The sequence below is a fragment of the Citrus sinensis genome, chromosome 3 (genome assembly GCF_022201045.2).
Source record: "Citrus sinensis cultivar Valencia sweet orange chromosome 3, DVS_A1.0, whole genome shotgun sequence".
NCBI lineage: Eukaryota > Viridiplantae > Streptophyta > Magnoliopsida > Sapindales > Rutaceae > Citrus > Citrus sinensis.
This window is the reverse complement of record NC_068558.1, coordinates 10,454,263-10,469,688: the sequence shown is the minus strand read 5'-3', so window position 1 is coordinate 10,469,688 and position 15,426 is coordinate 10,454,263. Positions and strand designations below refer to the sequence as shown.

Here is a 15,426-nt window from a genome sequence, read left to right as displayed (position 1 = left end):
AGAAAACGTACCTCTACAATATATCTATCTCCAAGTCCAAATACAACAAAATCAGGGAAAAAGAAATCGAAGCGTTTTTACTTAACAAGGGGAAAAAACAATTGTAGGAAAGACGAAGGAAATGAACATATAGTACACAAAAGAAAAACATATTATAGCTTGGATATATATGAGGAAAAAAAGAAGGGGGGGGGGGGGGGGGGGGCCTGATGGGAACAACTATACTTACCCGAATAAATGGCCAAATAAATATGCACTTTAAAAGCCGTAAATAATCCAAAAAACTGGTTCTTCGAAGTTAGAGGCAAATGAAACAACAATAATCTTGCAGTTACATACTTGTTTAAAGGTTTCCCCAAAAAAAATAAATAAAAGAAAAAACTTTTTATACTTAGCTTACCTCATTTTTTTTTTTTAATGGTTTGGGCACAAATTCGAACAGAAAACTTATCTTCAAAGTGGTTTTGTGGTTAGATTTACCCTTATTTTCAAAAATTATTATGAACCAAAGCCATTGTTGAGTGGTGGCGAATAAAAAAAAAGAGATGAAAATATGGTTTGATTTGTTATTGAGAACAAATACATGATAAATTTGTAGAGTAAAATAAGTTGATCCGTGGTGTCAAGAGAAATAAAAAAGACATTCTTGAAAAAGGAAGAGAAAAGGGAGAAATTGTTGACATTTTTGACGCTGCGCTAGGAGGGCCTGATCTCAAAATGGGCTCGCTCTTATTTTGCAAAATATGACTTTATTTATATTACCGATTTACCTTGATTTGATATTTTTTATGTTTTATTTTTTTAATTTTTTTTAATATCTTCCTTATTTGGAATCTTTAATCCCTGATCCGCTTTGATGATAGATTTTATATTAATGTTAAATAGAGGGAGCAATAAACAATCACTATAATAATAGAGATATGATTATCGGATACGTAATGATCTAATCTCTTTGAGTGTGTGGAGTAAGGACTAGACCATTATACAGTTCAACTAAGGTTGGATTTTGTTCTTTAAGGAGAACTAGTTATTGGGTTCTGAGGACAATAACTTAATGCTATTGAAGAATACTAATTAACGCTTGCAAATCTAGGGAGAAAGATAATTGTGGGAAACTACAATTTTGTTTCCCTGTTTTATCTTCAAAAGATTTTAACCATCAGTAACATCTTAGAAATTCTTTCTATGGTGAAAAGATTTTAACCATTGATAATATCTAAAAAATAGCTCAGTTTGGCTCTAAAGTGTTGGTCAATTCGTCTTAACCCGACAAGTATTTTCATAGGAAAGTGCTTTGTACTCTTTCTCACGACCAAAATCCTTTTTATCAAAGATTGTTTATAACGAAACTTAAACATAAATCATAAAGAAAACTGATATTGAGAAGGGTACCACTTCAGCCCTCGCACTGACGGCATGTTATTTGGTTCACAATGGGACAAATTTTTTTATTTTAATCAAATTTTTTTTATTTCCATCACACCTGCCATCTCAATGGACGGACAATGTGCCCAGTCCGCACAAGTTCTTCTCTAAATCATATATGGTAACTAATGGGACACGCGGTACACTTTCCTAACTTCCAGTCAATACCAAATATTTTTGCAACTACGACTTAATCAGACAGTGCCAAGTATTCGTACAATAGTATCTCCTCAAGTTCACGCAATCAACAATTGATTTCTCAGAAAATTTCATATGAAATTGATTTCCAACCTAAAAACCGACTGCTGCGTTCTGGGCGTTTGATTGCCAAAGTCACGTCAACGGAGATGGTGAACAGAGCAGCTTTCAAAATGGCGAACAGAGCAGCTTTCAAAATGGCACTTGATTCGCATGAAAAATCAGAATATGTTGAAATGACATAATTTGATGATTATGTCACGAAGTTGAAATGGTGGAAGAAGATGTTATTGGTGCTCGTGGAGGAGAATCGACGAAAGGCGTTGGTGGGATTTGCAAGGCTTCGTTGCTTTCTTGCAACATTTCTATCACTCTGTTCATGGGCGGCCTATTCGATGGACGAGTCTGGATACACCACAAACCAACAATAATCATCTTCTTGACAATTTCACTTTCCTCACCGGTCACAACACCAGGCAATTTAAATTCTCTGCCCTGCTCGACATGCTTGTAAATCCAATGGGGAAAGTATATCTCGCTAGAATGATCAATGCCAGAATCACGGTAATTTTTGCATCCAACCAATTCCATAATCATCATTCCGTAGCTATACACATCGGACTTGTGTGAAACTTCTCCAAAGTTTCTATTGAAAACTTCTGGAGCAATGTAGCCGATTGTCCCTCTAGCCTCTAACATCGACACGATGCTCTCTTTCTTAAGGTAAAGTTTTGCCAGACCAAAATCGGAGATCTTAGGAACAAAATCTTCATCAAGGAGAATGTTTTGAGGTTTTATGTCGAAATGCAAAATCCTTGTGCTGCACCCCCGATGCAAGTATTCAAGCCCTTTCGCTATGCCTACAACGATTTCATACATTTTGTCCCATCCCAAGTGCTGACCACTAGGCTTCGAAGTATTCCCATTGTACACAAATTTTTCTAGGGATCCATTAGGCATGAACTCATATATAAGGGCTCTCTTGCTGCCCTCCAAACAAAAACCCAGTAATGTGACAACATTAACGTGGGATGTTCTACTGATGCTTGCAACCTCATTAATAAATTCTTGTCCATTCCCTTTGGATGTATTGAGGAGCTTTACTGCTACAAGACGACCGTCAGATAACTTCCCTTTGTACACACGGCCATAACCTCCTTGACCGAGCTCGTCTTTGAAGGAGTTAGTCATTTTCTTAACATTTGGAAAGCTGTACCTTTCGGGAGCAAGAGATACATAATTTCTAATGAAAGCCTCAAGGTCTTGATCACTCTTTGTTGCCTTTCTACAACAGACGGTCCATAAAATTGATGGGTTGTTTTTCTTTCTGAATATACAAATAATTGCACAGGTGATTATTATTCCCATCATTCCGGCACCTAAAGCTGTCGAAACAAATAAGTAAGCAAGTATTGATTAGATGCTGACTACAGTTGTTTCTCTACGCTCGTCATTATCTATGTAGCTAAAATAATTTTATGATGCTTTCTTTTCTAATAAATAATTTCAATCAATTGGTTAACAAACTCTAATGAATGGTCAATCAAGATCAATCCTAAGACCGATTTGAAAATAGTAAGATTGATTAAAGATTAAAGAAAGACACCAGTTATTTCTTGTAGTTCAGCAAGGTTAGCTTGCTTCGGCACTACGAAATAGCCACAGCAAGCTTTATTGACGACACGGGATTATAAGATAAACCCAGCTTGTATCAGAGAACGATTCTGTCTTACTTGACTCTTCCTAATTCTGATTCAATAACAAAATATCTTGCCATATTACTCTGGTCATCAACTTTATACCCTGCTTCAGTATCTGTTTGCTGTTACAACCGGCTTTAACTAACTCTGCAAGTGGGTCCAGCAGTTGCCAACTAAGCAATTGACACGTCAACTGTTTCTTCTAAACATGCATTTGGATCCACAGTTTCTTTTAGTAATTTGATTCATTTTTGTTTTGTTATTTCATATCAAGAATTATATATATGTATATAAAGATTTTTAGACTCGACGTAATATCGTTCAAAAGAGTATGGCTCGAAATCTTTTTTAAGTAATATTATGCTCTCTATGTGGTTAGGATAGAATATCCCATTAAACTATATGTTTCTTTTACTGCTAGGCCACAGGAAAAAAAAAAGTGCCCTCTCCCAGTGACAGTTGATGGAAATGATGTTATTCATTGTGTCAACAAGAAATGCAAATGAAAAAAGAAACAAAAGAATGGATCAGTTATATTACCTACGTCAAACCTCGATGTCCAGCTACCATTGTCTGAAAGAGTAATAAATCAAGGGAATAAAGAGTCAGAAAGAACAGATACCTGCATATTGCAATAATATGGTTGTGCATACTTCATGTGCTGACTCTAATTCGAAGTCAAACAATCCAGAAATTTAGATTCGCTAGAACTAGCTCAAAATTCAGACACTTGTACATGCTAAATTAGCGTCAGTTATACGTATATTTCAGGACTCTTTTAGATTTCTTTATAATTTAATTTAGAAATTCAACAGACAAGAAAAAGTATCATATAATTCCACTAAGGATAAATTTCGGATTATCCCTTGTAAATTGATTATGTTTAAATCAATTCTTTACTTTCGAAAAATTATAATTTACTCACATTTTTTGTTTAAAAGAAGAAGAAAAAAATAGAAGTGGGTTGATGAACTTTTTTTTTCTTTTTAGTTCTTACAAAAATAAAGAATAAATTAAGGTTTTCAAAGATAAAAGAGTGATTTAAAGATAGTAAATTCACAAGAAAATGTTGAAAATAGAAATTCATAATTTAGTAAATTATGCAGTAACCTTTCTTCGTTTCAACTTAAGTAATTAACTAGTCTAATATTGTGGAAGTTTAGGAGTGTCTAAACATGGTTTACCATTAAGTGAAACTTGTTTAGAATCATTTTAAAAACTTAATTTGTAGGTAATGGCTATGGTAGAGTTGCTCCATCATGGAGCATTGATGATGTTTGTCAAATTATAGCAGTAAGTACAAATTTAATATTTATCTCTATAATCATACAGTTATCATCAGTTCTCCACCATAGAAAAGTTCAATATAATTAGACCCAAATTTGTAGGGTAGGAAAATGATATTCCTCATATTGGACTCGAAACCTTTGCCACCACAATAGAGAGGCCTTATTACTATTTCCCCGGAATGGATACCGGATTTCCCATAAGTTCCCACACGAGTGGGGCTGTTGCACGACATGTACAGGTCGTCTACATCGCCATCGCCTTGAGATGCAGTAGCGGCAATCAAGAAGCAGATCATGAAGGTAAGAATGGGGTTGAGAATTGGTGGAGGGAAGAGAGATGCCTCGTGATTTTGTACAACTAGTCTCTTCGTCTTGTCGAGGTGAACGAAGACTTGGTAAGATTATATGGGTTTAATTTGCTTAATTTCAAATTTGAAATGAAATTGTGAGAGCGATCTGTGGAAATTTCATTATGTAAACACAGAAAATAGGTGCTCAGACAAACAAATTAATCAAAGGTGAACCCCTTTAGAATTTTCCACGAGAGAGACGGAAAAGCGATGGGAGTTGACTCTTGACTTTTTCGAGTGTTGCATCCAAAATCACTAAAATGAGCGTATGGCTTGGTGCAAATCGGGTGAGGTTAGTTAAAAACAGATGGCTCCTAAGTTGCATTTCTACGGTCCCTTTTAACAAGTTTTGGTCCAATTTGTAGCTACATGGAAGTTTCTTAATCGATCAAAGCAATTCAAGACTTATTTGCCATTGTGTATGATTGTTGTCATTTAAAAGTTACAGCATGTTTATAAATATTTATTATTGTAGTTTCGAAGTTAAGAGCTAATTTGGTAATGTTGGAATTTTTAAAATAATTATCATTAATCGTGTTGTAAAAATAATTAGTTCTCAAGAGAATTAGTTAAATATTGTGGTAAAATTTATTTTTAAAAGTGCTATGAGTTTTAAAAATAATTGTATGTGCTTAGTAATCTAACTGTTAAACTATTGTAAGAATACAAATAACTAAAATAGATATAATATTGAATAAAATTTATTTATACATTTATAAAATTGTATGCATAGATTTTTTTTATTGTGTATATATAATAAATAATAAAATAAATATTTTTGGATGATTAATTTTTTTTATCTTGTTATCTCAACATAATTTACAATAAAATAATCTATTTATATTTAATGATTTTATTTCCTAATTGGAGAGTAATAATTCGAGGCAATAAGAGTCAGAAAAGATATTCGCATATTGCAAAAACATGGTTGTGCATACTTGTGCCAACTCTAATTCAAAATCAAATAAACAATCTAGAAATTTAAATTAGCTAGAATTAGCTCAAAATTCAGACACCTGTGCTTGCTAAATTAGTGTCAATTGTACCTATGCTGCGTGCCGGTTTTGGATTTCTTTATAATTTAATCTAAAAAAATAAAAATTCAAAAGATAAGAAGGAGTGTTATAATTCCTCTAGTACGGAAAATGTTAGAAATAAAAATTTGGAATCCAATAAACTGTGCAATAGCCCTTCTTCATTTCAACGTAAGTTAGTCTAATATTGTCAAAGTTTAGGAACGTCTAGACACAGTTTCTAAGTGAAAGTTTTTTGGGATCACTTTTAAAACTAATTTTTAATATGTAAACAGCGTGGACCGGCAAAGCCGCATGAACTGGCAAACAAACCGAGCCTAAGTTTTGACGATTAAAAGATTTGTAACGATAATACGGAAAATGAAGGGCGTAGACGCATACCATGACGAGGAGGATAAAGGCACGAAAATTCATCTGAAGACTGATTAGATCCGCATATCCCTCGAGGATGATGAGAAGTACATGTCGAACAGAGCTTATCTTCCGCATCATATCTCACTTCGAACCCTTGATTCAGAGCCTCGATCAATTTACCTTCCTCAAGATAACCAATATTGGGACGTGTCAGTTGTATGGGGACTTTGATAACACTGGAACATGAGTTGCTAAGATTGTGAAGCCGCGAGTCTTTATAGTTGTCGATCGTGTAAAAGCTTCTTATAACCACTCCACCTTCTGAGGTACAATTATAATTATTTTTGCCCAGCTGTGAGGAGGAATCACCGGAGCAATCATAGAATAAACTGAGGTTTCGAACCTTCTCAGTGTAATTAAATAGAGGGTCGCTGATACTGGATTTCCGAATTGATTCAAGACAATCTCTACCTAAATAATCAGCTATAACAATTCTCATGATTGGATGTGTATTGTTAATCTCTAAAACTCGAAAACTTTGATGTCCGATTCGTATGGTAGCATACTCATCATCATAACATTGGAGCTCGAAACCTTGGCGACCACAATACTGAGGCCTAATATTGCTTCCCCAGAATGGATAACCGATATCCTGCAAGTCCCCACACGAGTGAGAGCTGTTGCATGACATGAACTGTTCGTCACTATCACTATCGCCTTGAGATGCAGGAACGGCAATCAAGATGCAGATCATGAAGGTGAGGATGGAGATGAGAATTGGCGGAGGGAAGAGATGACTCATGATTATGTGCAACTATAATCTCTTTGGAAGAAACAAAGACTTGGTAAGATTATATGGGTTTGTTTGCTTGTATGAAGAGGTAATTGCCTAGTGCAACATTTCAATGGAGAAAACAATTTTTTTATAATTTGAAAAGCAGTTGCGAAAGCAATTTGTAGAAAATTTTATAACGTATAAACTAGCTAGGTCCCATGACAAATAAATTAATTAAAGGTGAAGAACCCCATTTGAATTTTCCACGAGAGAGCCAGACTGAAATCCAATGGCCGTTGACTCTGACTTTTAGAGAGGGTTTGCCAGTAAACTCGTAAATATATGGGTTGGATCTGGGATTGCAAATCGGGCTAAATTTATTTAACAAAAGTTGGCCTAACCGATCCCCCTTTCAACAAGCTTTGGACCCATTTGCAGCTACATGGAAATTGCAGAATCGATTGAAGCTTTTAATTCTTTTGTTGAACCAAAAAGCAATTTCCTTTCAAAAAAAAAAAAAAAAAAAAGCGATTGGAAGAATAATAAACTCCTCATATTCTATTGCTTTTCCATGTCACCTAAACAAATGGGCTTTGGCTGAAGACTGATGTGCATGAAAGTAATGTCCCCTAAACCATATAAGTAGCGGCATAGCACAAGCTTATTAAAAATTCAGAGTATAGATTAGTATGTAGAGGATTTTCATTCTCATATATCTAGTCCTAATTTTTTATTATCAGTGTCCTTTATCAGTCTATAGTGCCTCCTCTTAACTCTAAGGTGAAGGATTATTGTGAGAGTTTATTATTATGTTAGACTTCAATTGTAGTATACTTTGATATATTGGGTTGATTTATAAACTTCAATTTTACTGGATTCTGATTATGTTGTGTATAATATTTTTTCAAAAAGAAATCTTAATTATTAATTATTTCTCACAATATTGGGGCTAAGAATGCTGGTTCATCTCATCAATCTTATCTCTCATAACTAGCTCGGTAGCTACTTAAAAACTGGAAAAACTAAAAATAGTATATATATCCCTTTGTATCGGTTAAAAATAAATCAATAAATAAAGAACCATCATGTGTGCATACCTGGAACTGTACTAGGGTTAGCGGCGACACTGTTTGCTGGTGGCTGCGTCCTGGAGCATGTCCTTGGCTAAGGTTGATACGGGCAAAAGCAAGTAAAATCATTAATAGTCCTGTTATATCCACATTTCCCTCTTGAAATAAGGCAATCATTGCATGGCCCTTGGTCTATAATCCACTTAACCTCGAAGCCCTCTTTTATAACTTGATCAAAGTTCCATAAATAAATTGTAAATCTTTCAACAGCAAATGCCAGCACTGGAATCAAGAGACTGATCTTGCATCTGCTTGAAAATTCGTCATTACTTGAAATTGCCGGCGCAGTGAAGTAACAATTACTGGACCAGTTATTTATCGGACAAGTAAACTCCTGTAACCGTGGCTGATGATCTTCAGTCAGATGATCATAGTTGTAAAGCAAGCTGGCGTTTTGGTCGCTGAATGTGTACTCGAAGAGATTGAACTCCAAAATACTGTTGATAAAGCTTACAGGACAAATGTTCAACATGAAATCTGCTTTTGCAATCTTCAGGATTTGAGTGTCATGATAGATTTCGATGATATCATACTTCTGGGAATTGATATCAATGGTGGCTCTTTCTCCCTGGCAATCAAGCTTGATGCCTGGATGACCACAATAATCAGGCTGGTCGTTTCTCCAAAAAGGATAGCCAATACCGGTGAAATTTCCGCAGCTGAAAGAAGCAGAACAGTTGGAATATGCCTCCTCATAGACATTAACATATCCACAAATTGATTAACACGAGATATATAATTCAGCGGAAACTTTCAAAGACAGATTAGCTGTTAAAGGATAGTGCCACCATTAATTTACTAAAATAAACCAACTCCTTTCAGTTGTTGACTTAAGGTATGGAAATTGGAAGTAAACGAGGTCCAGTTTGAAGTAATTAACTGAGAGAATTTGCCCAAATACAAGGGTTGACTTGAAATCCTTTGCTAGCTTCCTAGTATTTGGATATGTGAAGTCTTGTTTGAATGGCTGATATACTCTGACAATTCATCAATTTATTTTTAGTACGCAATTGATGATGAAATCAATTGATTGTGGTGGTTTTGAAGTGATAGATTCATTCTTTATTTGGACTTCGGAGTAAATATTAATTAAGGAATAGGCCAGAGGCACAGAACCCACAAACTCTATCATCTGTCACTGAATAAGTGTTTTGAAAGTATATTTATCAAAACAGATTCACACACAAAAAAAAAAAAACAGAGCGTCTAATTTTACTAATAACTAAAATTTGAGAAGAGCCGGATAACATTGGACATTGGTTAATTAACTCCAATTTCCCTAGGTGCCACTTCCAATGTAGAATATATTCTGAGGATTGAAAAAAAATGATAATAAAAAATATTCTGCAGATGTTAGAAAATTTACTCAGGCTAGGTTCAAAAGTAAATAAAAAAACATAAAAATAAAAAAAATATATTTTTCAAATAAAATACACTTTTTAACGTTTATTTAACGCAGCCATAACATACAAAACCCAGTTTTTAAAGCCTAATCTAATAAAAATAATTTTTTAAACTATAAATTTGCGAAACATAATAAAATTATTTTAAAAAAACTAAACAGAAAAATTTATGTTTTTTGGCCCAACATTTAAAAAAAAAAAAAGGAAACAAACAAAAGAGCCAAGCCGGACCAAGATGAGCCCAACAAAAAAAGTCCAACATTTGCCATCCCTTCCTTTAAACAATAAAACATGGTCAACTTTCTCATTAGCTTGGAAGTCAAGAAATAAAGATCCCCTAATTTAACTTGTTCAACCTCATATTTAGATTTTTTTTTTGGTAAAAAAAATTATATTTAAATCCCACTTGAATTTATTAAATTAAATTAATAGCTGGTGATTAAAGATATTCTACGAGTGAGTAAGGGGATTTTTAAACCCTTTTGAACTCTTTTCCTCAGAGTCTATAGTTACAAATCCTTCTCTGAAGTGATAGTGGAGTTAAAATTTTAAGTGTAGAGACTATGCCTTTTCTTTGAAAGTTCATTGTTTTATCATTTATGAAATTCTTTACAAAGTATGAATTTATTAAGGATTTTAATTTGTGCTCTCCAAGTAATCTATCCTCTCAATCTAACCATGGATCATCTTGCCCTTAATCCAAACGTCACAGAGCCTTCATTGTAATGCGTACTATGTATGCAGAAATCAATTTGTCTTTTTATATTCAGCTGACTGTTTTTCTTCATCAACAAGGCATGATTAACTTGTCTTGAACGTTGCTTCCATTAGGGTGAAATTGAACAAGGTTGGGCCTCTGTGCTTTGATTTCCATAGTGGGGTTAGACCTGATATTAGCAGCAGCCCATCATTTTATTTTCCAGAAGTGCAGCTACAACTAACAGGTTAATTTTCGTAAATTTTATCAGAATGGAGAACGTCTAAATAGCCCTGCTATGAGTTTGTGTGACAACTTCATAAGGATCTCAGTTTCGGTGTATCTCTGCGATATTTCATCTTTTAAGATCATTGAACTTGCCTTGACTCGCTTGTACGTCCTTTTTTATACTTGCCATTGCCAACATGGAGTTTTTAGTTGTTTATTGTCATAAAGAATTCCTAGAGTTTATAAGCCTAAATCAAACCTAGAGATTGCCATTCATTAGAGAAATTTGGTGAAAGTAGTTTTCAAGGTTTGTTAGAGGTATTAAAGTAATGGTTTAATTTGTAATCATATTAATTTTATCATTGCACGTGTTCGTGCATGCACACATACACACACAAAAAAAGATTTCCATGCAAACATGTTTAGATTTTCATGCATAGATTTTCAGACTTGGAGCTTTCTCACAGCAGCAAAATTACATATATTTAACTGCTTTTCTCTCTTGATTTCTTTTTGTCCCTTGTTTTGGCCCTTAATCTGGTTTTACTATTAATTCTATTATTTATTATCTTTGCTTAGTCTTAATTTTCTAGTTTTACCATTCATTGTCTACAATTTACAGAGTTCAAGTTGGTATACAATCACCAAAAGGGATCACAACTATCGGGGGATATTGCAAAGATTTTAGTGACTTCCTAAATTTAAATAATTTTAGGTTTATTATTGTTTTGATGACTTATTTGACGTGTATTGTTCTTTTCATGTACTGTTGTTTGGCACTCATTTTAAGCTTACTATTGTTTATTAAAATTTAACTCATTTTAGACTTATTATAGTTTTGATATACTCATTTTTTGCATATTGTTATTTTAATTCTTTTTTAATTGTCAAAATTTAGAAACATTTAAAATTTACAAGATTATACTCTACTCCACCCACATTTGAGATGACTCATCATTTTATAGAGATTATAAGTAGATTGACTCATGATTTTATAGAGAGTATTGCAAAGGAAAATCATAAAATAGGTGGGACAGATCTTGGATGCAAATTAGGCAAAAATTTTTAACGAAAGATTTGCTGTAAAATATTTAGACTTAAACCCAAAATCTTTTAAATCTATTCAAACACATGCTTGAGGGAGAAATAAAATTATGTACCTTGATTAGCAATAATTGATCATTGCCGCTCAGCTTCCTTTTCAGCCTTGTCATTTAGTTCAAATCTACAAGTTGCTGCATTGATCCAGTTTTAAAGTTGCATACACAAAAACCCAGCGAAGCAAAAATGAGAAAACGTTCTCTACACTCTTGGCTAAAGAACAGTAAATTTTAATGGGTCGGAGTTATTTAAATAGTATAGTTGATTGTAAGAATCTCTCATATGTTAATATAAAAATGTCCATTTTATTATAAGTTAAAATAACACAATTAAATGTTATATTTGTCCATAATATATTTCTATATCTATAGGACATAACAAAATTAGACTTATTAACGTAATATTTGATTACTTAGTAAATGGGTCTATCAAAATTGTTACTTAATATTTGACATCACTGCTAGAAAAATGAGCTACCATGACAGAGAATATCTATCATACGACCCTACTTATGACAGAATTTCCATCTGTCATTGTAGCCCATGTCATAAATCTACGACAACATTTATTTATCACATGTTCCTGTGACAGTGTATATCTATCACGCATATGTCACGAACCAAGCGACGTCGTTTTGCTAGACTTTTGAGAATTAATTGGAAATTTTAGCAGGTAATTTAAATTATATTGAATTTAGTGGGCTTTTTCAAAATCTTTCATATATTAATGATTCACATTCTCTGTCATGAGATTTAAGGTTTAAAAAAATAAAATTATTATTTTTAATTTTGAAATTATAATAATACTAATTAATACTATTTAAATTATACAATTTTGAAATAGAAATAACAAAAGCCACATTTTAAAATTTGAATTAACTGAAATAAAAATTATATTCAAATTCATAAAAACTATCAAATACCAAATATCACCATATACTAAAAATTTCAATTACTTGAAACTTCCAACAAATAGTATCATCAAAATACATGGTGAATCAAATCCGTAACAATAGCTCATAAATTCTCTACAATATTCAATCACTACCCCATCATTAGAAAAACAATTAATCCGTAAAAAGAACACTGATAGTAAATTCCCAAGAGCCACCAACATCACCTGAAACACAGATTGCATTTAGATGAGTGCTAGAAGAATATATATTAGCGTATTGGCCACTTACAATTAACTCAATTCATGGTAAAGTATTTTTCCAAGATTACAAATTTATTAATGCACAACATCTAACATCATAAAACCTCTGTTACATAATTAAATAAAATCCATCAAAATTCTATCCTCTTCTCTTGATTCCCCTATTCTCCTAAAGTTTCACCATCCTTTTCTTTATTTCTACTCTCTTTTTTTTTTAATCTTCTCTTTATTCTTCTTCCAATGTACTTGTTCAAATTTGTTTATCAATCTAAGTTCTAAAACACATATATTACACTGAGACTCCAAGCAACGCAAATCCATTTAACTTGTTCATTAGGGCAAGACAATCTTGGCTAAGAAACAACATGTGGAAGTATTTCAAAATGACTAGAGAAAGACTTGCTCTAAAACTATGAAAATTAGCATATAAAAAGAAATAGAAAGACACTAAATAAATAAACCACCAAAGATTTCATCACATAAAGCAAGGGCAAATTATATGAGATTTCATCACATGAAGCAAGGGCAAAATTATTATCACATCCCACTTCACACAACTCATTACATACCTTACCTCAAGGCATTACCTCAAGAACAAATACTCTGAAAAATCACGGATATCATTTGGCCTGGAATGATCAGCAGAAAACAAAAAACGTTAACAAAGTGCTGCAGCAACGATATAAGAACAATTTCAAACTTAGATAGAATCTCACTTGGGGAGTCCAATATTCTCATCAAACCTTCGACTTTTATAAAATTTCACCAGATGGAGCAAACCAACTCAATCAATTTCCTGTACAATAGTGCATATATATCATATATCAATATTGAGAATTGGTAAGTGCAACATGGTCCACAAACCAAAACATTTCCAACTAATAAAGCACAATATGTGACAAATCAAATAAAAAAAATATCTTCCAAAAAGTTCAACATGTCACTTAAGAGAAAAATTATAGGATTCATATCAGTGCATCCATAAACGGCCTAGTTTCTCTATCAACAAGTTAGTCATAAGCACAAGTCAAAATAAATCATTTAACTGAAATGCTAGAAGGCCAAGCAAATAAGCACAATCACCACCACACAAAGCATTTGCATTTCCAAAAATGTAGTTCACAAAGATTTTACTAAGGATATCTTTCTAATAGAAAGCCACAAGCACCAATCAATTGTAATGGGTTTGAGAACTACCAAAGTAGTTTTCACAATTGAAGAATAGTCTCTCACAAAAATTCACTTTATGCAAATACCTCTGGTGAATAGATTTTGCATACATTTTGGTAACATACAATATTGGACCTACCATGTGCTCAATATATTTAATAAATAAAGGTGAGAATAATAACAATACCTTAGATGTTGTATTAGCTAAGGCAAACGTTGCTTCAATCCTAACTCTCCAAAAGGCCAAGAAACAACAGAAAAATTCCTTAATTGTATTTCATTAAAAGTAAGTCAAATCAAAACCACATATACCTCTAAATTTGATTAACTTGTCACTAAGGAAATTATTCAGTGTGCCAACAACATTGAAAGAAAGACGGGGCAGAGCGTCTAGACTGTTGTAATTGCTCGTGCCTGAGCAACAACATCTCCATTCTTCTCTAACTGATTTATCTGATAAATCAAAACAATCATGTGAGATTGTTATCCAATTAATTAAGTAAACAATGTTAAAAGTTTGTATCGTCACCATCTACTCAATAAAGAACAATAAAGAAGTAAAAACAGAGAAGCCATCACTCCACACTCAAAAAATTTCTCTCACTTTCTCGCCAGCCAAACACTCCTTTTCCTCTTTCAAAACCTCGTCTTACCACTTAAAACTCACTAAATTTCAGCTCAAATTCTGCCAAAAGTTTACCCTAAGTCGAAGACGTAGCAACTAACTCGCTGTCTTTCTCACGTTGCCAACTCCTCGTAGTAAAATCTTCTCTGATCCGACTCCACGTAAATAGCACGCTGCCACTCGCGTGTCACGGAATCGTTCCACGAAAGCCATAAAGCGGAGTCATTGGCACGTCAGTCCACGAACTCGAAGTCAGTCCCTTAAGGCCATGGAGCGGCTTTATTTTTTTCTTTTTTTGGCATAATTTTAGGGATTTTGAGAAATTTATGGCGATTGTTGTCTCTTAAAAAAAAGAACTAATCACTTACCTCTCGCGAAAGAAGTTAGTAACATTGGCTCAAAATTGAAGAAGATCGGTTGTTCAAGCGATAAAATTTACTTAAAGAAAATAAACAAAGGGAAATGGGAATCGCCAGCAAGCTGTGGAGTGAGGATGAAGATGATGACAAAGACGAACAACAGTAATTTGTTGTCGGCAAGTGTGATGGTGTATTTTTGTGTGATTCGGTTTGGATGTAGAAATTAGGGTTTTCTATGTGAAGTTCAAAGGAATGTCCAACACTTAGAATTTTTTTTAAAGGCTTCAAGACACGGTGTCGTTCAATGCCCAAATTGGCCAATCTTAAACTCACCGTTTCATTACTATATTAATATGCTATCATGTGTTGGTCTAAATTGCAGTCTAAGGAAATTGCCCAATCGATCAAAGTGAATTAATTAGTTGAATAGGAG

The 15,426-nt window shown here is 33.5% G+C and overlaps 1 protein-coding gene and 1 long non-coding RNA gene across 3 annotated transcripts; both read right to left on the bottom strand.

Moving 5' to 3' along the window:
• Window positions 1-1,276: 1,276 nt before the first annotated feature.
• Window positions 1,277-7,446, bottom strand: LOC127901296 (LEAF RUST 10 DISEASE-RESISTANCE LOCUS RECEPTOR-LIKE PROTEIN KINASE-like 2.1). Its single transcript, XM_052438314.1, has 3 exons — window positions 6,378-7,446; window positions 3,864-3,896; window positions 1,277-3,008 (listed from the first exon to the last, which is right to left on the bottom strand). Exons 1-3 carry the CDS (start codon window positions 7,150-7,152, stop codon window positions 1,882-1,884), a joined length of 1,935 nt encoding a protein of 644 aa, XP_052294274.1. The 5' UTR covers window positions 7,153-7,446; the 3' UTR covers window positions 1,277-1,881.
• A 5,166-nt stretch (window positions 7,447-12,612) lies between these two features.
• On the bottom strand, window positions 12,613-14,719 carry LOC102630705 (uncharacterized). Of its 2 annotated transcripts, none has more exons than XR_008053455.1 (4): window positions 14,197-14,719; window positions 13,556-13,635; window positions 13,409-13,468; window positions 12,613-12,803 (listed from the first exon to the last, which is right to left on the bottom strand). It is a non-coding gene; the product is annotated as an uncharacterized LOC102630705 (long non-coding RNA). The 2 variants fall into 2 exon arrangements; XR_008053456.1 differs by having other exon boundaries at window positions 13,414-13,468.
• Between the last annotated feature and the right edge of the window lie 707 nt (window positions 14,720-15,426).

Bases quoted from the DNA above. Each gene is read 5' to 3' on its own strand.
- LOC127901296 (XM_052438314.1), bottom strand. From the start codon at position 7,152: ATGAGTCATCTCTTCCCTCCGCCAATTCTCATCTCCATCCTCACCTTC. The intron at 3,897-6,377 runs GTATGCGTCTAC...TTACTCTTTCAG, and splicing joins CCTTTATCCTCCTCGTCATG to ACAATGGTAGCTGGACATCG. The intron at 3,009-3,863 runs GTAATATAACTG...TTGTTTCGACAG, and splicing joins GACATCGAGGTTTGACGTAG to CTTTAGGTGCCGGAATGATG.